General features: G+C 49.5%; 1 protein-coding gene across 1 annotated transcript; it reads left to right on the top strand.

Annotated features, from left to right (window-relative positions):
- TNFAIP2 (TNF alpha induced protein 2) lies at positions 1-24,012 on the top strand. The gene is made up of 12 exons (XM_040558695.1): positions 1-6,730; positions 11,815-12,166; positions 14,309-14,936; positions 16,432-16,546; positions 17,819-17,944; positions 18,430-18,530; positions 18,618-18,716; positions 18,901-19,024; positions 20,034-20,156; positions 20,914-21,069; positions 21,666-21,787; positions 22,292-24,012. Exons 1-12 carry the CDS (start codon positions 6,449-6,451, stop codon positions 22,431-22,433), a joined length of 2,370 nt encoding a protein of 789 aa, XP_040414629.1. The 5' UTR covers positions 1-6,448; the 3' UTR covers positions 22,434-24,012.
- The last annotated feature ends 117 nt before the right edge of the window (positions 24,013-24,129 follow it).

Below are 24,129 nucleotides of genomic sequence, written 5' to 3'. Positions count from 1 at the left end.
GCTTGGACATGAGAGGATATCCCAGCAGGAGAGCGCCTGGGAATAGAAACGGGCAAGGTTTGGGGACACGACAGGAAGCTTAAAACAGAAGAACTCCTTGGTGTCTTCCCTTCAAGACCTCAAAAAGAGGTACTGCTGTTGCAGTTTCTCACGTGTTTCCCCCCCTGTACTTTCCCTCTCGGGGAGACTTTGTGCAAAAAGAGGACCCAAGGCAGCATGTGATGGGGAGGACAGGCAGCTGGGCTGGGGACACCCTGCTCAGTCCTACCAGGCCCAAACACGGTGCTGCCACCACCGGAACGGCCAGGCAGGATCTGGTGCCACCCAGTGACCTTTGGGATCAGTGTCCAGTCTCCAACCTAAAATTAGGCACAGCCCTCAGCATCTGGGGAAGAGCAAGGGGCTGAGTGCTTGTGAGGACAAATTTCAACACGAGTGGAAGCATTTCCCCCAAAGCCGCCGGCAGCAGGTACTCGAGCAGCTCCGCTGGCATGGCTGAAGGAGCTCTGGCTGCTGCAGAGGGGTTTTGGCACTGCTGCTGAGAAAAACAACGTGCATCTTGCAAGCACACACACACCATCTACAGAGAGATGATCGCTGTGTGTTATGCTGCTGTCCGTATTCACCGTGGGCATTCAGAAGATGTCAATAGAGAAGCAGTGTGACATAAAGGAGGAAGTGCGAGCTAGGTAAAAATAAAGAACTGTGGGGTAGGAAGTGCTTGCGTACATTAAAAATGGGCTGATAAAAAACACAGTGCTTTTCTCTCAGAGGACCTGAGGCTTCCCCAAAGCAGCGGTGTGTCCCACCTTGTCGGTGGTACCAGCAGAGGTGACCCTGGGCTCCTGCAAGCGCCTCGCTGAGCCCATCACAGACATGAACCTGCGGCTGTGCCCCACAGTGTGCCATGCATCCCCTGAGTGGTGCTGGGCAGCAGGAAACATGTGTTCCCTTTCTGTGCGGAGATGACTGGGCTTCCGCAACAGGGAAAGGCACTTCCAGTTTCCTTCAGCCTTCACGCTGGTGAAGGGAAGGAGCTACACCCTTCCTCACTGCCCGCTGCTGCTCACCAGGTCACCACAGCGCGTGCGTTAATGGTGCCAGCCGGTCTGACAGCAGCTCCTTGCACGGGGATTTGCATTTGTCCAAGGCCGAGAGGACAGGGACAGCAGACAGGGAATGTGTGGCTAGCAGGGATGTCACGGCGAGCAGGCCCCGCTCCAGCACACCGCTGTGTGCTGTGAGCATGTCAGGGACAGCTGGGCCCTGAAACCTCAGGCACGGACCCCTCCTGCAGCCCCCAGTCAGGGCAGGGAGGCAGGACAACCCCAGAAATGCACACCTGCCCCCCACAGACATTGGGGAGGGTCCCAGGGCAGCCTCGGACACAGATGCCTCCCCTGACAGAAATATCACGGCCAAGGTGTCATCGGCCTCAGCTACAGACCGCTCCTCGAGCAGAAATATCAGGGTGGGGACACAGACCACACTGCATGTAAGCCCCTCCTTCAACAAAGATTTAGGGCATTCCTGTCAGATTTGAATTCCTGGTCTATGACTCAGACATGTAGGACTTTTGGCGCCAGTAGAAACCAAAATCAGGAAAGCTCTGTACAGCTGGTTCAATTCAAACGTGGCTGGAGACGGCAGAACTACCAGCTTGTGAGGCTTGTGTCAGCCGTAACAAAGTTCTCAAAAGGGAGTCACACCTCTATAGCTGCCAAATCATAGTCCTTCAGTACTTCAAAACTACTTTTATTTATTTATTTTAACATTCAGGTGTTGAGTTCAGGTGTTACCTTTTCACAGTAAGAAGTTTTTACTAGTATTAGCCAACTTGACAGTCTCCTTTAAGTTCAGACTGAGCTATTAGAGCTGTAAGGGAAGAGTCTGCTTCTTGCCTACTGCAAAATATAACCCCCACAAGGAGTTCTTCAGAGGAGGCCACAAGCAAGCTTCAAAGGTAGCAGGAGCCCACCCCTTAGCGTGTTTCTGTGATAATTTTGAAAGAGAAGGAGTGTTATACTTAATTATCAAAAAATATCAATTTTGAGCTCAATCCAAAAATTAGATGTTTCTCTGAATACTGAAGTGAACTTACTGCTGACTTCTGCTCGCTGTGCAAAACCCTTTCCCACAGCTGCCATGGTTAGACAGTGTCCCAAACTGGCTGGAAACACCAGTCTTATCAGCCTGAAAGCCTTCGGGCTGGTGCTGAAACAGGACTCTCCTCACCTGGAGGTACTCTCCACTCATGGAAGCTGGCCCCTGGGACATCTAGATGTCCAGATAGCTGCAGCCAAGGAGGATCTCAGTTCACTGACACACAGAGGAGCCACAAGAGGAAGGAAAACTTCATCCCAGTGATCTCATGAATTTGTCTGGGAGGAGAAGTCCTGGGCCCACTGTCTTTGCTTACCAATGCTTATGTCTTTTACAGGAAGTGTTATCACCTACCACAGGACATTTTCTCACAGCAGTTAGTAGTCTGAGACAACCTGCTTTGTCACCCTCACCTCTCAGTTCCTTTGCTGTGTTTCTGCCCTCACAATCTCGCCATCCCTGTGCTCCAAGTGGTATTTGGGCATATCACTGCAGATCTTCTGAGCTTGGTTGCTGATGGAGAAAAAGCTTGTTTCCATTACTTGCAGTCATCAGTACTGGAGAGAAAGGCACTCCAGTCAATCAGAAGCAACATATTTTGGCGAGCACATCATCCAAACAATCCTTTTATGATCTGAGTGGTCTAAGTTAAAATACACATCAGTCTTCAGAGCTGGAAAAATCTCCTCCAGACCTCCCTCTGCTTACCAGCTGCTTTGCCTCAGATGTTGAGCAGACACCGCCTTTAGAGCCAAAAAGCGACTCCACAGCTTGCTGACCCCCCATGTCCCTCCACTCAGGGCAAGGAGCTGGGGCTCCAGATCTGAGCAAGTCTTCAGAATTCAGACTTTCAGCCCTTTGCTGATCCCAAGCCATATGAACTCCTGAACTGAGCTGGATAGATATGGCCAGTGTGATCTCTTGGCCTTTCACACCACAGTTTAAAGAGCATTCCAAATTCTCTCCTGTTAATCCCATCTGCATATGCACCACTTCTATCAAAAGATCCCAGAGGGAGCAGAACCAGAAAAGGTATTTCTGACTCACCCAGGTGACACCCACCTATATCCAGCCCTCTTGCTACCTTAATATTGAAGCGTGCACAGCTGGATTTACTTGGGACAAATTAGCTCAGCAGATGGGAAATCCCAAAGGGAAATTAATAGTTTTCCTGTATGGTAATAAAAGTACTTAAAACAAGCTTAAACAAAACTCTCCAATACCATTCATTGTCTAAGTGCATTGAATTAACAGGTTCCAGGAAGAAAACTTTTACCCTAGTAATGATCTGCTTCTTGACACACCTTTAGCTGGCACAGAAGGATATTGGCTTTCCAGCATGCAGAAAGAGGAAATTCAAACTTCTCTTCAGAATAATGTCCTTATCAATACTTCTTGTTTATATTCTCTTCATTTTCATAGGCAGAACAAATTATTCATTCTCTAGTGCAAAGGATTCACAGCATTTTTTATTTTTTTTTTGGTAGACATCCCTTTTGTAGTCTTCTGCCCATCTAAATTTGGGTGTTACGATTGCTAGTAAGAAAGGCTTTAATGCTCAACAGGGAAGAGGTGAATGATCCCATGTGAGTTCAGTGTTCAAACTTGTGGAAGCAACTGGAAAATGAAATTACAAATCTCTGAAGCACCTCTTGCTTTTAAGAATAGGTTACAGCTGAGAAATTTGTCATGCATATTAATGAAGAGACTGCAAAAGCCAGGAATTCTCAAAACCACAGACTTAAGATAACATCTTCAATAGCATAAACTATAAATACAGAAAGTGTAGCCCTATGCAATGCATTCTGAGTAGTAGTTACAGAACACATAAAAATTTCCATGCGGTACCAAAATATGTGCAGCCTGGTATAACTTGGTTAGCCATTAGACAACTTCATATACATCAATACAAGATGCCTGTCTTGGGAAGCAGACTACACAGACAAGCAATGCAATGATCCTGCTGATTAGCAGGGGGTTGAAGTGATAGATTTGTTTTGGGTAAATGCAGCATCTGAAGGATGACACCTAAGCTCTGAGTTGTTAATTTAAGGCCCAATTACAAGATGCTTCCTGTTCCCCTGCATGCTGGCAGAATTACCCTGGCCCCACTGAAGTTAATTTACAGTAGCGAAAGATGAGGCCCAGCAACAGACCCCATGATGTGAATCTACTTTGTAGCTCACATAAATTGTTCTGTACAGACATTTATCCAAGAAAACCAAGGGTGCCTGCAGATTTGCAGCAGCTACATTTGCTAACGCAAGCTGAGCATCAGACTCCCTTGGTCTGTCCCATGTTGCTCGCTGCAGGAGTCTCCTGTGTTAAGCTGGGGTGAGATACTGGTCTCAGAAGCCAGTAGTGAAGCTTCTGAGCCAGAAGGACGCCCCCGAATATTTAAAGAGAGGTTTTAGCAGGCCTGAGACATGTCACTGAGTCTCCACTGCAAATCTGCTGCGTAACTGGGGACAGACACCTATGTGTCCTGCAAAGATCACACAACCAAGGGCAGGGAAAGCAACGCAGCCCTGGGGTTCTGCTGTGTGCAGAAGAGCATCCTCTGCCTGCAGACAGCCAGGAGCACCACCTGCACAGCCGTGCCCCGAGCCAGGGGTGTGTGCAACCCTCAGGAACCACATCCTCTGGCCTCCTGCACAAAAGGGTCAGCAGATGCAGCACCAAGCTTGCCTCCAGCTGCACCGTGCTGCCCTGAAAGCCAGCTGTAACAGCACATTGCCATCACACACGCAAAGTCAATGCTCTTCAGGACCAAATTTTGCACCGTTTCATCTTTCCACGATTTTCAATCTGACACGCAAGCCTGTGTTTTGGTCCCATGACAATGCCACAGACTGTCAGGCAGGTGACCCAGGCTCAGGCAATTGCCCTCAGAGGGGATCCCTCTGGCCAGCGCAGCCCGCAGGCTGCCCTGAGATGAATCAGTGTTTCCCAGTGACCGGAGATCATGGGTCTGAGTGTGCCCCCTGCTTCTGCTTCTTGTTTTGGTGGATATCGTGGGGATGGATTTTCTTTTCCTGTTACTGTGCTTGTTTAGGGGAGGCAGTCCCAGAGATGAAGGCAGCAGCCCCAGAGGGTGGGATGCCAAAGTGGCACAGACCAGGAGAAGCATCTGTTGTTTGACATCGTGCCCGCTCAGCCCAGAGCTTCCTTCCAGCACAAACATCAGTCCTCAGCTACATCTTCCACCAGGGTATGCCCCCACACTGGGTTTCCATAGTTGTCCCCCCTTTACCCCCCTGAAACTGAGTGTGAGTGTCAGCAGCCAGGCTGCTGGGACCGAGGGGAGAGCTACAGCAACAGCATGCAAGCTCATGGCTCACACTCAGCTTTAAGTCTCTGTACTGTTTTTGGCACTTTGCATTAGACCACAGCTGTACATAAACCAGAAATCATCCCAGGTGCAGTAACCAGGTGCTGAGTCTGCTGGCTGCCCTACAGCAGCTTCCCAGGAGAGGAGGGAGGTGACATCAGTAATCCAGCAGTGAGATCAGCCTCTGCAAGAGGCCTATATTTTGATTTGCTGCCTGCAGGGCAGCTGCTTCAGCCAAGATCTCCCCTAGGTGGATGTAGAAGATGCTCCATGTTGAGGTGGGGGACAGCATGGGCTTTCTGGGTCATCTGCAGTGACTCCCCACAGCCACCCTGCAGCTATGGCAGCATACATGTTTTCCCAGTGCAACAGGCTCACCACACCTCCATGGCCAGGGATGTGGGCTCCTGTGAATTCAGGAAGAAAAACCAGGAAAGCGAATGTCTCTTCTGCAAGCAGCAGGTACAGGTGGGGTGTGGAAGGAGGTCCACATCTCCCATTCATAGAATCATAGAATGGTTTGGGTTGGAAGGAACCTGAAAGATCATCTGATTACACCCTCCCTTCCATGGGCAGGGACACCTCCCACCAGCCCAGGTTGCCCAAAGCCCCATCCAGCCTGGCCTTGAACACCCCCAGGGATGGGGCATCCACAGCTTCTCTGGGCAGCCTGTGCCTTCACCCTCTGAGTGAAGAATTTCTTCCTTATATCTAATCTAAACCTACCCTGGCCCTGCAGGGACTTGCCCCACCACACCGAAGGATCTTAGTAGTTGGTGTCCCGGGCAGGAGGCACTTTGCCGTGTGCGTGACGCAGGTCCCGATGTGCCCAGCTGTGCGTTCCCCTGAGCACCTCATCCTGCCAGCCCACCCAGGGCGATGCCCTGCTGCGGGAGCAGGGATTTCGGAGTAACCTGCCTGCTCCATTCCTAACGCTGAGCTGGGGACCAGCCACGACACATTTACAGCCCCGGTGCCCCATTCCATCGGGATGCGACATTACACGGTCCCGACATGGGACAGATGCCATCACCACCGACCACCCCTCCTGGCCGGCCGGCCGGCTCCCCCGGCGGGGACTTCTTCCCCAGCCGAGGGGATTTCTCGTTTCCCTTTGGCCCGAGCCCGTTTGGGGAGCGGAGGCTGCGGGCGGAGTTTCCCCGGCTCGGGGCTCCCTGCGAGGCCGGGTCTCCGCCTCCGCGCCCTCCCCTTATAGCCGGGCTGCCCCGGGGCTCCGCAGCCAGCGCCACCGCCGCCCTCGTCGTCCTCGCCGTGGTGCCCGGGAGCCGCAGCAGAGTAAGTCCCCGGGGCCCTCCGTGCCTCCTTCCCCCGCGGGGCCGCTCCCGCTCCTCCCTCCTGCCTCGCTCCGTGCGGGGCTGGCGGGCGCACGGGCTCTGGCTTGTGCCTGGGGCAGGGTGAGAGTTGAGTGGAAGGTGCTAAAGGGGGGGTTCCTCGACGAGGTCACAGGTTTCGGCCCCATCTCGTGGTGGCCAGAACGGGGATAAAGTCACACCGCTGTCCCAGCGAGGACGGCAGCTCCAGATGCATCCCGGGGCTGGGGAGCGCAGGACTGCGTGTCTGGTGATTGCGTCCTGACAGCTGGGTCCGATTTCTGTTGCTCATCCTCCAGACTTCAGGGCATGAACACAGGCAGCGAGCAGCGACTCCTTTTAACCTCCTCTCCCCAAAATCCAGACATGGATCTTGGGCGCCAAAGCATCCTCAACCCCGATCAGGCACCAGGCTCCATATTCAGCGAGGGACTTCCCACCCCTCCCGCGTTCCTTTCTTTTTAGAAGGATGTGGTTTCCTCCCATATCACAGGAAAACGGTTGGATTATGGTTTATTCATCCCAACTGCACTGGAAAAAAATCCTTTTCGGTGTCTGGATTGTGTTTGGTCCCAGGCAGCCCTCGTGCCCTGCTCCCTGCTGGGGTGATATGCCAAGTTGGCACACTTCTGCATGGGCATGCTCGCAGCTTTGGGACTAGAAGTGCACGTCAGGGAAGCGCCAGTGCTCTTAGGACCCACCTTTCCCCTGGGCACTGAAGAGCCAGCCTGAAATTCCCTTTTTTCCTTGGGCAGCCGCCCCACATCACTGCCCCAGCCCCGAGGTAAAGGCTGGGTTCAACCTCAGGGCTAGGATCCTCGGCGCACTTAGTGTAGGACTTCCTCGGGCTGCTGCGAAGTGAGGACGAGGCTTTCTGTGACTGGAGCATGTGGCTGAACTAGAAGGCACGGTCCCTTGCCATCACACCCAAGTTCAGAGCCAAAAACATGAAGAAACAGTCGTTCTCCAAAGTATCCAACTGCCTGCCCCAGCCAAGGGACTTTGGGGTTTGCCACTTCTGATGCAGGGGATGAAACAGGCAGAGCCCTTTGGAGAAACTGGGTTTGGTTTCGCTAATGCTTCAGTGGCTCTTTCTGTAAAAAGAGGTCTGGAAAGCCAAAGAGTCTGAAAATGATGGTAAAAGGGGGTGTTCCAGGAGCTGTCGGTCTGGCCCTGGAGACTTTGTGTGTCCTCTTGGTCTGTTTATCTCTACCAGCAAACCTGGCAAGATCCAAGCGTGGGTGCAGGATTTGGCTTCAGGAATAGCAATATGAAAACAAAATCCTGGACAGCAGCAGCTGGTTTGTCTTTCAGCCGCAGCAGTTTAAAATTATACTGCTGGCATTTGAAGTGAGGAGTAAAAGGAGCAGATTACACTTTCTGGAACCCAAACCCTCCTTTAGAAGTGCCTGAGTAGCTCTGTGTGGCTCTCCCTGTGCTGCTCCCAGGACAGGCGATGGTTTAAAGGCAGTTTAAGGCACCTCACGCCAGGTTTGATGCCCTGCAACCCTCTGTCTGGTCTGCCACTGCTGTACCTCTAGTTTCCTGGGTACCTTGTCACCCCCAGCTCCCCGGGGGCATTGGTGTCTTGGCTCACCTACAGGTGGTGATTTCCCAGGCAAAACCAAGTGGACATCCCCAGCTTCACAGTGTCTCTGTTCAGTATCAATACAGCCAACACAAATTGGTAGAAAAAAAATTCCTATGAAGTCTTCCCAATTTGCAAAGACTGGGGCTGGCGACTCAGTAGACTCTTTGCTTTGATTTTTTGGCAGCTTATTTGGGTGTCATTGCACAGTCTGAGTACACCCCAGCAGCCACCCAGCCGCCACACTGCAAGGGAAGGTCTGGTCTGCTGCGACTTTCTTGTGTAGGCAGCAGCAATCCCACTTCCAGGGGGAGCAGGGGAGGGAAGGAACGGCTGATGGAAACACAGGGAACAAACTCTGCTAAATAACTTTGGAGAGGCTGCGGGACCGTGGGGCTTTCCATTGAAACCAAACATAAATCCCTCTGACCGAGAATGTCAGCAGACAGGAAAGGACTAAAAATCCAAACAGATGCCTGTTCATATGGCAGCAGCTCAGGAAAAAAGCAGTTGAGAAAGAGATCAGCAAAAATTTTGGAATTGCGTTAATTAGCAGATCTCTGCTGGCATGCCGTGAGCCGCCCCTCGCCTACGAACTCATCCAAAGTGCAGGGCTTCTGCAGAGGCTGTTTAGTTTGAGGATGGAAATGAGAAAACGGGAACCCGTTGTGCCCAGAGTCCAGATTTTGTCCTTGTGCTTCGTAGCACTGCTCCGGGTGCTGCCTTGGCACCTGCTCATCTCGCTGGCCCTTGCTGCCCACCCTTGATCTGGGGTAGCACAGGATGCTGCGCAGGCTGTGCTGATCTTCTGGTTAGGAACTGTAAAGCTGAATACGCTGTGTCAGAGATAATTGGTGCTGGAAACTCTCCTGCCTCAAACCATAGTGCTACAGAACAATAATGATGATGATGATAAAATCTATTAATAGTAAATTAACAGTAATGACGAGTTGGGATCTATGTAGAGACAGGATCGTAAACCATTAAATTTCCCAAGACACAATTATGAGCATTGTGCCTAGAAAATGATTCAGCACTTCCCAAAGTACTAGCTGCTAAAATGATTAGGAGACAGCTGCGGTTTTGCCAGGCTTTGGTTTGTGAGCAGAATGTAAGGGTGCAAGAGCAGCCTCGGCCACCTGAGCCACGGCTGAGCCCACGGTGTGGTCTGCTGTGGTGGCCCAGGGCGCATGCTGCTGGAGGGGTGCAAGGAGCAACAGATAGGAGGATGTGTAAAACAGCAGCAGCAGCAAACTGATAAACTCTGGATGAGCACTCGAGATGGACAAATCTTAGTGCTATTGCATTTACAGCCTTCCTCAGATGCTTAGCTACTTCAGCATTCATTAGCTCAAGTGGAAAAAGCACACCCTGAGACGCAAATATTACCAGCAGTTCTCTCGGTGCCAATGTGCAGCCCCTGGCTGAACACACTGGAGCTGTTTTGTCTTTCTCCTAATTCGGCTGTGGGACTGGGAGCAGCGATGTGCCACCACAGCACGCCCCGAGCCACCCGCCTCGCTCCGAGCATCACCACGTCCCCGTGCCCAGCCCCTGCAGAGCCCGAATGGGACAAAGTTCTGCTGGCCATTAAAAACCAAGCTGTTAACAAGCTTGATCTTTCCTCCCAAAGACTCTTTTATGTGTACTCTCATTTATGTGGTTTTCTAAGACAAATGGCATTCCTCTTTGTACCCAAGAAGCAGCAAAACCGTCCTGAAATCCATCTTTATGATCATCATTCATCAAAACAAAAGGCAGAAGTCACTGCTCCCTGAAAGTCACCTTCTGCTATACGAAAGGGAGAGGTACTTCATTTGTTTAGAAAAACAAAAAGTGCTTTGTTTGGAATAATAAGGGCTCAGTTGATTTTTGTGCTTGCACAAACAGGAAGGAAGGAATTTGGCAGGATGAATCTAAACACAGCGTGGTATTGGGAAACGCAGGCTAGGAAAATAGCCTTACAAGAATTAGAAAAGTCCCGAACACTTAAATAGAATCCCTGTGACCGTGAGGGAATTTTAAGATCACCCCATTGTGGCCTTAAAACTGAAGTCACTTTTTTTCCCTATATTTACATCCCAATTCCTCTGCTTTTACTCAGTAAGTGTAAGCCAAGATTTGCCTGACGTTTCTTCATGCAGAATTGCTCTGGTTTCCCAGAAAGCCACTTAGAAAAAGTGTTGTTGGAATGTGGGCTGGAGACTCTCAGTCACTTTATTTATTCATAATCAATGCTAATACTAATAAATCTTGTTATAATTTAACCGTGATGTAAACAAATCTAGAGCAGCATACTAAATGTTAGAGGTAAATAAAGCAATGAAATATAAGTATTTAGAAGACACTGTTACAATAACTGATGCATCTGTCACTAAATTATTTGCAGTGCAGGAGCACCCAGGATCTTGGTGCTGGAGCAGGACTGTGGCAGGAGAGCGTGCTTACACCAGGCTCAGCCACCCCGACCCTGTGTCACGTTCCTCTTCCCCCTCAGCTGGGAGAGGACTGCTCTGGTCTTTCACTTCACTGGCACTAGCTTCATGTAACAGCTGTGGAAAAAGTCCAAACTCATTAGTCCCTAGTGTCAGAAACTGACCACCACCACAATTTCTTTCCGCACAAGCCACGGCTCGTGCTGCACCTCCATGCTTCCACATAACAGATGGGACAGAATTGCTCCCAGGCGTTTGGAGAAACCCAACAAGTTGTGCTGAAGTTGCACTGTTTTGGGATGCTGTAGTCACCCCGAGAGCATTCTGAGTATGAGATCACACAGACAGTGAGCGGGTTTGAAGGGCCTGGATGCATCCCTGAGCTTGCATGTGTCGCTGTAGGGCTGGGGGTGGCAAGCGGAGTGTTGAAGCCGTACTTCTGGCTGGGATTTTGGGGCTTAAAATAATAATCCTAGTTATGCTCATATCAGGAGGCATTGCTTTACTTTCACTGTGCTGTTGTTCTTCCCATGTTTTTTCACATCCTGTGTTTTTTCATGACCCCGACACTTCTGAACTCTTGGACAGCTTCTCAGGGAAAAGGCTTCTCAGGAAAGCTAAGAATTTTCTTGCTTAAGTGGGAAAAGTGTTAAACCAGCAGAAGTTTGGCATAGGAGGACTAATTCCCCAGCAAAGGCAGCTGTGTACCACGCTTGGTAGGCTTCATCTCATTTTCATGCTGTACTTGCAAACTCCATGTGCAAGTAGCTACACGGGGGCTTCCACAACCAGACCTGCAGCCAGATGAGCAGGGACCAGCACAAACAGGCCCTGAGAAAGGCTGAAATTGATCCCATTCCTGTATAAATGTAAGAGGGGGTTGAGTTGCTTTGAACAAGCACAAGACACGAGTCCCGTTCCACCACACAGCCCAGAAACTCTTTTCTTTTGATGGGAATACATCTTGACATGGTAGTTTTTTATGCAAACTGTTATAACCTGACCAGTTCTTTCTGAAATTTGCAGGCTAGAAGGAAAATGATGAAAATGTTACCTTTTTTCCAAAGTGGTCCCATTGGAATACGCAATGGATCAGCAGGTTGCATCAAGGTAAATGGGCAGCTGGAAAACCCTGCGACATCAGTAGCTGAGCAAGTCCCTGCCTGTTCTGGACCCTCTGGAGACGAAATCTGGTCCAGGAACCAGGAGAAGATGAGTGAAAGGCCAGAGGCAGCCGGCAGAACTTCACGAGCATCTTCCATCACGAGCACTGGGAGCTGCACCTCTGCTGGGGACAGTCTGGAGAAGGGGAAGAAAGGAATCAAGGGAATGTTTACGACTGCATTTAAGAAGATGATAAAGACCAGGACACCCAGCAGTAAGTGCTCACCCTGCCTCCCCATCACCAACCACCCTGTGAAATCTCTTTTTCCCCAGGACAGCAGCGAGCAGCTGCTGTGGGTCTTCCCGGGGTGGTACCTGAGCGTGCAAGTCCCCCAGGCCCAGGCTCCAGCCCTGCAGGGTGGTTAGAGAGTCAGGAAATACCTGCTCAGAGAAACCCAGGACTGCGAAGAACTTGGCACTTCCAACCTCACCTGCTAGCTCAGGTGATGTGTCACATTACCTGCTCCATAAACTGAGCCACCTGCACTTTAAAATGAGTCACTGAAGTCAACGTTTTAGTCCTACCTCCTTTACTGGAGGGGTTCTTCCAAAGTCTCACTGTTTTAGAGCAAATTAGCTCATATCTAGGCAAACCTTTTCCGTGTTAATTCATGTCTATTTATTCATGTGTCAGCTGTTTTCCATAACCGGTGGTTTTCCTTCTCAGCCTCGAACTTGTTCAGCTAAATGAGCACAGCTTACTGGAAACAGGCCCTTCATAGCTTTGGTCTTAGCTCTGCACTGCCCCATTTCCAATGTCTTTTGAAATAAATGAGTCAGAATTGCAGAAAATACTCCAGCTGAGATACCACCAATGCCTGGTACAACACATTCCCATTTTTCTGTCCTCAATGGAAAATCCTCACCAGATACAGCCTGGGATCGGGTCTGACATTTTCACCATTATCTCATAGCAGCAATTTACTTAAATTCTTCAGGCAACTCTCTTCCTCCTCCATTTCAAGCTGATGCACATGCAGCTTGCAACAGAAAATCCTATTTGTTGCTAAGTAACTTTTGTTCTATTAGATTTGTATCCTATACCTTGTGCTATTAAGCTTCAGCCCATTCACTGCTGAAGTTATCCCCTTGTTCCTGTATCATGCACCAAGCCCTCAGTTTCAGTAATGTCTCTGACCTTTGTGTAATCAGCAGATGTCAATAGGGCACTCCCAGCTTTTGTGCTCTAATTGAAATGAGGTTCATGAATAATGTAAGCTTTCTCCACCCAAAGTTTTTAATACAAACCTTACACACCTAACAGAACTTATTTTGGGATACAACTTCCTCAGTTTAATAATTTCCCAGATTGCACCACATCAAGTAAGTGGCTGTAGCTCAGATAGGATATCTCAATTGTGCTTATTTTGCCCACTAAATATGTCATCCAAAAAATTTCACAGGTCAGATCGTGCCAGCCTATTTCTGGAAAACCCACGTGGTATTTCCTCTAGCACTTCTTATTTAGCTACATCTTTCCATCTACATTTTTTCTAAAGCCATGCTCCTTACTTAAGGTCATATTAATTAAGGGGAGGAACTGGGTGGATGTCAGAAATATAACTAAAGAAGATAAGGCTAATTTTTAATCTGTGCTCATAACTGCAACATTACACTGCAGAGTTTATCAGTGCTAACCACCTATTTCTCTACTTATAACCCAACAAAACAGACTTCTGTGGCAAAATTGCACTGAGAAAACCCTAGGGAATTTGACTTTCCTTTCAGGATTAGACACCCATATGCCAGTCCTTGTAGCTGTTTTGCCCTGATTTCCTTGCTTTGGTCCCAGACCACAACAGTCCCTTGGTCTACACATCCAGTCCATGTGCTGACCAACCGTGTTGTGCAGAAAAGGAAAAAATGCAGGTAGCATCTCTAGTGCCAGGTCATGTTCCTTTGAGACTCTTCCTCTCCATCAGCTCCTCTCCAAGGAACAATTATATATTTACATATATACATCTTGTTCTCCCCATTTCTTATTCTGTCTTGGGAAACCTGTAAAATATCTTAAGGGCTATTAAAAAAACTCAAAAGACTCTCAGAGCCTTGCTTGGCAACCCAAGCAAAGGGATAACAAACACAAACAGATAAAAACAAACAAACAAAAAAACCACAATTCTAAATTTGGAAAAAATCATGGTTAGAACAGGAATTAGCATTATAACATTCAGTGGCAGAATAGAATAATCTGATCTTTAAATAAATAGATTTTCTCTGTGGTAAAGGAACCTAAGAGCTAGAATTATAGAAATAAAACTGTTTTAAAAATAGTGTTCCAGAGCCATCTTTTTGTACAAAGTAGAAATTTAAATTTTTGCCATTGGGTAAAGGAAGGGTGTTCTTTTTTCCTTAGTCAAACAAATCATGGATCTCCTTGAAAAGCACAAGCTTTGTGATGCTGCCCTACTTCTGATTGCCCTGGAGAAGAGCATATCCAGCAAAAGCGAGGAGGGACTAAGCACCAGGCAACAAGACATCGAGTCCATCAGCGAAATCCTGAAACACAAAGTCTTCAGCATCTTGAAAGACTCTGTACTTCTAGCAAGAACAAACCCAGAACTGCTGCAGCAAGCAGTAGAGGTACTGAAAGAACAGGAGAAAGAAGATCAGAATTGCCTGTCGGAGAATTCGCCTGACCAAAATGTGCAATTTAGACCCAGAAAATGGAAAGAGCTTTGGATGGCTACAGTGAAGGAGTCAGTAGAGACTCGAATGAAAGACACAAGTCATACTCCCAGAACTGAGAACCTCTCTTCAGTTGGCCAAAACCTCCTGCACATGGGGAAGACGATGAAAGAAGATTTGACAGTAGTTGCAAAATGCATTAGACAGCTTTATCCCCCTGAGTTTAACGTGTTCGGTACATATGCAGAACTCTATCACCATCATTTTGCCTCCGAGGCAAAGAAAGCTGCTGAGTCCCAGCTGGAAGACAAGGATGTCTACCTTCTCCTCTCGTGGGTGCACAACATTTACCCAAAGTAAGTGACGCTTTTGCTTTTACACTTGTTTGGTACTGGAGACCATCAGGCTCCCTGGCTGCCAAACCAGAGATTTGCTGGATTTATGTATTGTTGTCACTGTGGCTGCAGTCTGATCCATGGCTAGGTTTTGGTGTCACTGGCATTGTGCTGATTTATACCACCTGGCCAGGACAGCCTGAAGGCAATTCCACAGGGCTGCTGGTCTGTAACCAGTCTCATTATACCCCACAGGCCTCTAGACAACACGTCTACACAGATATTTAGGACTTCACTTGAGGCGTAAACTGGGCAGGCCCGTTGCCCTGATCTCTACTCCAGTTGCAGGCTTGAACTAATTCTTGGAAAATTTGGGAACTCCAGCCTTCTGGCCTGCTGGAGCAGAGGGCAGCCAGTAAATGGAACAGCCTGGGATGCAATTATCCTGGGCACGGAGGGTGTTGCCTAGGCATTGCCCACAGTCTGTGATCTCCTCTGGGTTAGGAGACCAAAGGGTGAACCCCTGTGAGAGCACATCATGAGCCAAGGGTCACTCTTCAGCCTCACAAGCCCTGTATGTTATAAAACTGAAAATATTCCCTCTTGTGGCTTATTGTACTGGGTGGGGAATTGAGGGTTCCCATTTCTTGGGTGAAAAACAGTAAATTTTCAAGCAGTGTTTCTTCTGCTAGAAGAAACTAAAACTATTCCACCTTCACCTCTTTTCTTGGTTCTCCCCTTGACGGAATATAATGAGTCACTGTTGATCCTGGAAGCTTTCCACAGCTGCTGCTGTGCTCTAGGTCAGGACATGCAGCCTGAACTACTGCATGTTTGGAAATCAGCAGCTGTGAGGAGCAGGACCCAGAAAAAGCAGTGCAGCCGGGTGGTGGGGATGGTGCTGGCCAGGGCAGCAGCCGCTTGGCAGGGTGTTCTCTTCATGAGCAGGAGCACAGGGAACAGGGAGAAAAAGGGAAGGGCCTGGCTGCATAAAAAACAGGTCTGAGGTTCCAGCATCATATCATAAGCAGCCCGTGTGTGGGAAGCACAGCAACATACTCACGTGGAGTTGGGCCTAACGCTAACGTGGGAACCAGGCGATGCTCACCAATGAGCTCTGCAGCAGGCCCCCAGGCTGGCAGGTCCCTGCCGGGTGGCTCCGTGCCACCGTGTCCCTCCAGAGCTGCTCAGCATCACCTGGCTCAGCTGGTACGTGGCAGGGAAATAACAGGAGGCATTGAACATCCTGCTCCGCTCCCACAAACCAGCCATGAAACACCAGCTCTTCATCAGATCGCCTTGCTGTATTGATGGCAAGAGGCCATATGCCAGAGCTAGTCCCTCCTGCTGCTTTGGGACCCCATCCCCATCAGTGCAGTGGCCTGCACTAAGGGTTGTGCACATCTACATCTGGTTTCACACTGGTGGCCTCAAGGAGTGTTAGTGATTTGCATCAACACCTGTCTTGAATTACACTGACCTTGCAAAATGTGATTGTTTGGCTTTTTCATTCCAGAGATATGAGGAAAGATCCTGTTTTAGCAGAGGAGCTGGAAAAAGTTAAGCTTGGAAGCCTTTTGCCATCAAGCCTGAGCAAAGAGCTTGAAAGGAAATACCTTGATAGTGAAGAGGTGAGAGTCTGCTCAGTCCCTCCTCAGCCCTGTACCGCTCCAGCATGACTTCTTGGAGGAGCTCTGACTTGTCCTGAATGCTCCCTTCCCAGCCATCCATGTAAGCCACACATCCTTCAAGAGAGACACAAAAGCGGGAAAGCTTTTGTTGCTCCTTGCAGGACAGGTGGGCCTGCTGCTGGTTGGGACATGCAGAGCAAACTTCCTGCTGCCTTCTGGTTAACCCAGCCCTCTGCCCTGGGAGCCAGCACAAAATTACCACTCTGCTGTTGCAAAACAGGTGTAAGGAAGGTGGGAAAAAGTCCAACTACAGATCTTCATGGGTAACTTTCCAGTTGCGTGTTAAATCCCCAGAAGGAGGATCTTACACTCCCACTTGCAGGTGGTGCTTTCAGCCTTAGTCTGGTCCCTGCAGCAGCGCCAGACCTTGGGTGAGCACAAAGCACACAGGTCTGGTCTTGAAAAGTCTGCCTCTTTGACGGAGAACCATGTGATCTGCGGGAAATTACAGTTGCTCTGATTTTTGGATGACTCTTGCCTTAGCAGACACAAGCAGCAACTTTCACAGCCCTCCCATAGCTCAGTGCTTTTGGCACTTTGGGCTGGAGTTCCTGGAAAATGAGTAGATAAGTTCCAGGTTTAGCTGCAGTCCGTGATGGCTTGCAGATGGGCTGCGAGGTGCACGAAGAGGGCAGAGAGCAGAGATGTACGCCAGCCCCTGTGCCGACCATCTCAAACACCTTGCTGCACAGCGTGCACCAAGGGGGGATCGGGGCAGGGAAAAGCTGGGAACATCCTGATTCACGCCAGAGCTCATAACACGTCAGAAGTGCTTATGAAAAAGGATTGCAAAACGGCCCTAGCGCGGGTAGTAGTGAGTGTTACACGCCAACAACACATGGCTCAGGGACTCAGGGCTCCAGCATGTGGAGCCGCCTGTGACCTCCCTACACCCCGCTACCGTTCCCCCGCCCCAGACGTCACTGCTGGCGTATCGAGGTGGTGGGTCCTGATCTTGGTGCCTCCAGTTCCTTCCCTGGAATATTCCACTCCCTACTGAATAGGTGGATGCTGTGAGGGAGTTGTCCTTGCTGCCGTGAAGTGGTGTGTGAGGTGTCTCATAACAAAGAGCCTTTATTTCTCAGCCAGGGAAGAGGACAAAGTCTGCCGAGCCAGACAAAGGCTAGGTGGGTGAGGAGAGCTGCACCAGCGGAAGGCAGCAGACATTACAGACGCTTTGTGGTGAATGCTGTTGCTCTTTGTTTCCTACAGGCGACCATCAAAAATTCGCTGAACAAATGTTTAGAAAAGGAAATTGAAAGATGGAAAGAAGACAAAGAGCCAGAGAAACTAAACGGGCATTTTCAGAGTGAACTACTAGCAATATTCGTTATCCAGGTACTACAGATACATGTTTAAAAATAAACAATAGCATCCTTCATGTATTTAAGACTTGAGACCAGCTATAGTTAGTTCAGGAAGCCAAAAGGCCAAGTCCCGTGTGTAGGGCTGTAGCAGAAGCGGGTGGCACAAGGGAGCCAAAACCCATGCTCTGGTGTGGTCGTGGTCCAGCAGGTGCTGAGGACAATCCTGCTCACATTCAGCAAAAAAAGCAAAAAAAAAAAAAAAAAGGCAAGAAAAAAAGCCTTTTCCCACTTCCTCAGCAGCTTTATAGGCTTGCTGTGTCTATAATGCTCCTTTCTTCTCCACCTCATCTGAAAGTGGAGAGGTGGCCACTTTATTCTTTTGACCGAACAAAAATCAAAAGAATACAAAGAAGGAGTTGCTGGCTTTTTAACCAGAAAGCCTGGCCTTTTTGGATCAAGCAGCACTTGAAACCAGTTTTTTTTTTTTGCTTTGTTTTTCTTTTTTTTTTTTACTAGAGCATCTATAATGGCCATAAGCGAGCCAAGGAGATCAGCGTGGCGCTGGGTGACGAGCTGTCACTTCGCCTGTCGAGGGAGCTGGCTGCCCTCCTGAGAAGGTGCGGTAAGACTCTGGCGGGCAGCACGTGCTTCGAGGGCAGCCTGCTGCAGCCACTCATCCACCTCTTTTCCCATCTCCCCTCCAGCTACAAGGACGCTTTTGAAGACTTTAAGGAGAAAGGCAAGAAGCACAGACACTACAGGCCGATTCTGATTGCAAACATTAACAATTGCGGGAATTTCAGGTAAGGGTTTCTTCCTCTGCCAGCAGCGGGTAATAGGGTCTATAGTAAGGGTCTATAGTGAGACACATTAGGTCTTCCCCAAAGAGGAAGGTCTGTCTGCCATCAGGGGAAGGCTTGGGGACCTCCAAACTTCTCCCCCTTTTTTTGGGGGACAAGTTCTGACCTTGACAATGTTTCCTTTCAGAGACTACGCAGAGAAAAACATGGCAGAAAAGGACGACAACAAAGACAGGATCCTGAGCACCCTCGGGGACATCGAGACCAGCGGCTATGACGTCCTGCTTCAGCAGCTGTTTGTCCAGCTGAAGGTATGGCACCAGCGGGTTGGTTTCACTGGGTGGGAAACGGCGACATGTCCCTGTGCCATCCGAATCTGTGACTCAGACACAGTGAAGTTCAGAAGGGCTCTGGGCCACCTCAGCATCACTCCTGACTTGGGCTGCTGCCAGAAAACCCATCGTGACCTCTCCACGAGCGGGTCCTCGAGGCAAAGCAAGCAGGCATGCCTGGGCACAGGGAAACGAAAAGTGCTGACCACATCCGAGATAAGTGCTGCAGAGGGGGGAGTCTGAACCTGCACATGTTTACACTGCAGGCAGTAGGAAGCAAGCACAAATGGTGACATGAACTGCAATTGCACAGCTTTTGGCTTCTCCATAAAGGTGTCCTGAAAAGCACTTTTGGTTTCTTTTCTCTTTTCTCTTTCCTCTTTCCTCTTTCCTCTTTTCACTTTTCTCTTTTCTCTTTTTTTCCTTTTTCTTTTTTTTCTTTTTCTTTTTTTTTTCTTTTTCTTTTTTCCTTTCCTTTCCTCTTCTGTTCTTTTCTGTTCTTTTTTCTTTTCTGTTCTGCTTTGTAAATTAAGAAAGTGTGGTGGAGTGGAAGGCACAACAGCCAGGAATGTCAGCCACAATCTCTCCTGCTTTTTGAAAGCTATCTGACAGAGCCTTTATTTTCATATTGATTTACTGTGGCCAACGTGTGATTGAAAACATCTCATAACAATTCATCTTTCCTTCCCTGATGATGCTGTCATTCTCTCATCAGACAAGATGTGATGGACAATACACTGAAAATATGGAAACAAAAAAAGCATCTTTGATGCAAGCCCCTCAAGCCCTCTGTCTCCTTCATCATGAGGAACCAAGAAGGGGGCACAGACCCAAGAGAGCCCCTCCACCCCTCTCCCCATCGGTCATCTTTACACTTCCCTGAACAGGACCACACACCTCACTGTCACTATATAGGATGCTGTACATATAGGAATGCTAAATATATACGTGCATAGAAACTAAGCAGATTTTCCTTCTTTTTTTACAGCCAATTTATAAGAAGTTTACAGAAAACAAGTGGGACTGCAGCAATAAAATTATGAATGAGATCATTAAAACCACCAGCAACCACATTTCGGAGTTACGGACCCTGAAGGACCCTTTTTACAACGTAAGTCAAAGAGAACAAGCGGAGGGGTTCTGGGGTGCCAAGGCTGGGCTTTGCCTGCGATTCAAGCTGCCCTGACCTGCCATGATCTGGCAAGCTGCCACGGCATCAGCAGCACAGGTCTGATGGAGGAAGTGCCAGCTCTAGGGACCACCCAAAATATGGCTTTGGTCATGGGTGGGCTTGGTTTATCAGCCCTGCCGCGATGCGCCTCCTGGCTCCCTTGATCGCCCCGAGGACTGGAGGAGATGTGTGCAGCTGGGACGGATCCCAAAGAAGTGAGAGCCACAACCACATGCTCAGTGCTTCTGGAGTATATATGAAACATCACCATATAAAAAAAATCTTTTATTTCCTGCCTTTGTCTTATTAGTAGTTTAAAAAAATTATGATGTTTTCTTTATTCGAGAGAGGAACAGGAGGAGCAGGGTGAATTCCTGTTTCCCTGTAGCTCTGCTCTCTCTTCTCCAACACGCAGAGACCTTTTATAAGCATTGAACTCTTCCCAGAAGGAAGGAACACTTGGAAATTCCCACACCTCATTAGTTTAAGTACGAATGGATTCTCAGCATCTAGGATGTGGTGTTGCAGGCTGCGGGGAGGTTGGCAGTCAGCACGGCTCCTCGAGTGCGAGCAGCAGCAGGCACGTGGTGGGGCATGCTTGGTAGCACCCAAGATGTTTGTCCCCCATCCACACACACGGTTTGTTGTGTCCCCAAGCAAAAGACAGATGGCTGATGCCTCCTCTCCTTCCCAACAGGTCATCGTTGAGAAGATCCATGTCCGCTTGGTGAGAGATTACATCGTGAGGCTGCTGAAGAGGAAGGTCAGCCTGAAAAGTGCAGCGCAACAGCAAAACCTGGCCCAAAGCATCTCCAAGAACGCTGCCGAACTGGAAGACTTCTGCACCAAAAATGTACGTGAGCACTCGCTGCATCTGTGCCAGCACAGAGCACGGGCACGCTGAGAAACAGGAGCATGCCCTTCCTGCAGCCCCTTGTCAGCCTTTCCACTGCAGCTTACTGTTCTGGAAAGACCTGAGGCAGGGAGAGCTTTCCAAGTGCCAGCTTGCCCTCCCCAGATGGAGAACACTGATTTCACCCTCCTTTGTACTGCAAGCAATGGTTTCCTTTTGAAGACTTACATCAACAGGGTCTAAATATTGAGCTAAACACTGAGCTTCTCTGGCTGCAGTACGGCTTGCGTGGAGTCTGATTTCCCTCACTCCCCTGCCATCGGGTGAGGCGGGGGCTGGCAGGGGGTCTGGCGCACAAGGGCTCCCACCGAGAGATGCTCAGGCTTTCACAGCCAAATTTCTGCATGGCCGAAACACCCTTCTGCATCCTCTGGGGTCACCTCCTTCTTTTCACATCTCTGCATTTGCAGGGATTTGGGCAGTTCCTGGAGGAGTTAGAGGCAGGGCTGCTCACAGCTCACCGGGGGGCACGGTGGGGCGGTCTGGGCTGGGGTCTGCCATCAGCCATGCACTGCTGACCGCTTCCCTCTCTGCAGGGGTCTCAAGCCACCTGGCTGAATTCGGCACTCCCAAAACTGGCTGAAATCATCCGGCTTCAGGATATAGGTGCTATTAAAATTGAAGTTGCGACGCTTGCCACGGCATACCCAGATATCCGGTAAGAGAAACTGAAACAGATTTGCAGATGTGCATACGGAATTTTAATTGAGCCATGAAGCAGCCAAATGTTAGCGTGGGTGAGGCTGATGTTCCCCAGGTTGTATTGACCCCTATCAGATAAATAATCCAGGTAAATGGTGCCCGGTTAGCTGGATACATCTCCTTTCACCTAGCCTGAACTGCATTTTCCCTAGATATTCCTTGCCCGAATTTACAAAAACCTTAACTTGCCCAGGGCAGAGTGGGTGGGAGGCTGCTGCCAGGTTGTGGCCACCCCAGTGCCATCAGACAAAAAAGTAATCTATTAAAAAAGGCCTATTTATATATTCCAAGTTCTGGCGTGGTTTTCTCCTTTACCTTGGAGATTTCCCAAGCCTCCCTGGTGGTGCTGGGTCCCATGTAGGATCCAAGCTGCCATCATCCAGGTGGGGCTGACCGTGGGCTGCGGCTGCATCCTGGTGCAGAGCTGCAGAGATGACACCTGCCTTTTTCTCTTCCACAGCAGAAGGCACCTGGAAGCTTTCCTGTATATCAAGGCCAATTTATCACGGGGAGAACTCAGAAGCATCCTGGGCTACTTGGCAGACAGCACGGTGTCCACACCACCCAGCAACCCGCTCTTCTCCAGCATAAACCTGTCCTAGGCTGGGGCACCCCTCAGCACCCCGTGTGCCGAGCTGTGGGCAAAGCCAGGGACTGTCCCTTGCAGCAGTGCTCTGCACGGCGCCGCCTTCTCCTACGGCAAGTACTTTGTCCTGGTCTGGTGCTCAGCGTCTCTATGGGAAGCACCATCCACCATGCATGGCCATGGAAGGAAAGGTGCCCAAAAAAAAAACAGGGATGCTCCTTGCACCAGACACGGACATTCTCTGAGGTCTCCTTGGTGTCACCATGTTCTCTGCCCAGACGCTGCCCTGGTGCTCTGACCTCTGCCTACCTCACTGGGCGCCGTGAAGGCCACGTCGCTGACTTCCCGTACTGAGCAGGCGCCTCCTATGTAGCTTCTTGTCTGCTAAAGAAAGGGAAGGAAATGAAATTTGAAGCTAAAATGTAGAGATGTTGGAAAAGCCCCATAAGAGCACACCTCCCCCCAGTCTGTGATTCCTGATGTCCCACCATGCTGCAGCACCCCCAGAGGTTTGGGTTGGCCCCATGGAGCCGTGTTACCTGGCGGCATTGGGGTTTCCAAACCAGTCCCAGGAGCCCCAGCTGCCCCCACAGCAGCAGTCTGGCCCGGGCTTCGTTCACCTCCATGAGGTGGGAGCACCTGAACCCTCTGGCAGCCACCCAGTGGCCCCATCCAGCGCATCTCCGCTGGGGTGGCACCCCCCTAACAGAGGCTTGGGATCAAACTGCATTGCAGTAGAACTTGTAGGCTGAGTCCCACCTTCTAGTAAAGCACTTTAGATATTGCTTTAGCCCTCCCTATGGAGGAAAGGATTTTTCCAGACCCTGTTAACATTGTGAGCTTTGAGTGGGTGGTGGATCTGGACTCGAATGCCATCAAAATGTCTTGAGGTCCCCACCTGCATCACCATGCGCTCACTTGCTCTTTCCCCTCTTGCTGTAGGGTAGGTTAGATGTGCAAACACAAGTGTGTCCATTGTGAAACTACGCGCTGTTTTTACAGCCCGTTTTTGGGGGGGAAATGAATCACTTGCCAAAACAACACGTGTTTCATTGAAGACCTTTCCCTTCTGTTCTTCTTTATTTCAACTTCTGTATCAGCCTGTAGAAAGTCAGTCTGGAAGGAAGACACATAATGACTGTGCAAACCATGCAATGTATTTATATGCATATACAGTATACCATTGGTGTATTTTTGCAACCAATTTTATTTTTTTCTCAGTTAGAGATATGCATTTGCAATGTTTATATTTAAACAGTATTCAAATACGCTAGGAGAGTGACTCACTTATTCTGTCTCTGGCTGTTGTTTACTGTGTTGCCTCATATAGACCTACATACTCCTCCAAAGGGCCAGCTCTTCCACTGCTCCCAGCCTGCTCCGGTGAGCATTACCTGCTGCTGCCAGGTCAGGAGGGCAGGGGCGCCCTGTGTTTGTGGTGCCTGTTGGTCCCATAGCCTGTCTCTCCTTACTCTCTGAAGCCAGGACTGCCATATGTGCTGCGTCTGTGGTATCTGGTACAACAAGGTCCAAAACATCAGCCCTGAGGCGCTGCCACGGCCTCAATGTTGAATAATAAAAAGATTTGTATTTGAGATGTGTCTTGTCCTTACTGCTTCCTCTATTTCTGTTTCTCCTCCTGTTGGCATGAGACTTTAGGAAAGACGGTTTGGCCCCAGCTGGCACTGCTGGCCCACGTCTGCTCTCTTAGC

Source organism: Cygnus olor, chromosome 5, assembly GCF_009769625.2.
Source record: "Cygnus olor isolate bCygOlo1 chromosome 5, bCygOlo1.pri.v2, whole genome shotgun sequence".
Lineage (NCBI taxonomy): Eukaryota > Metazoa > Chordata > Aves > Anseriformes > Anatidae > Cygnus > Cygnus olor.
Note: the sequence above shows the minus strand (reverse complement) of the source record. Positions and strands in the feature narration are given on the sequence as shown.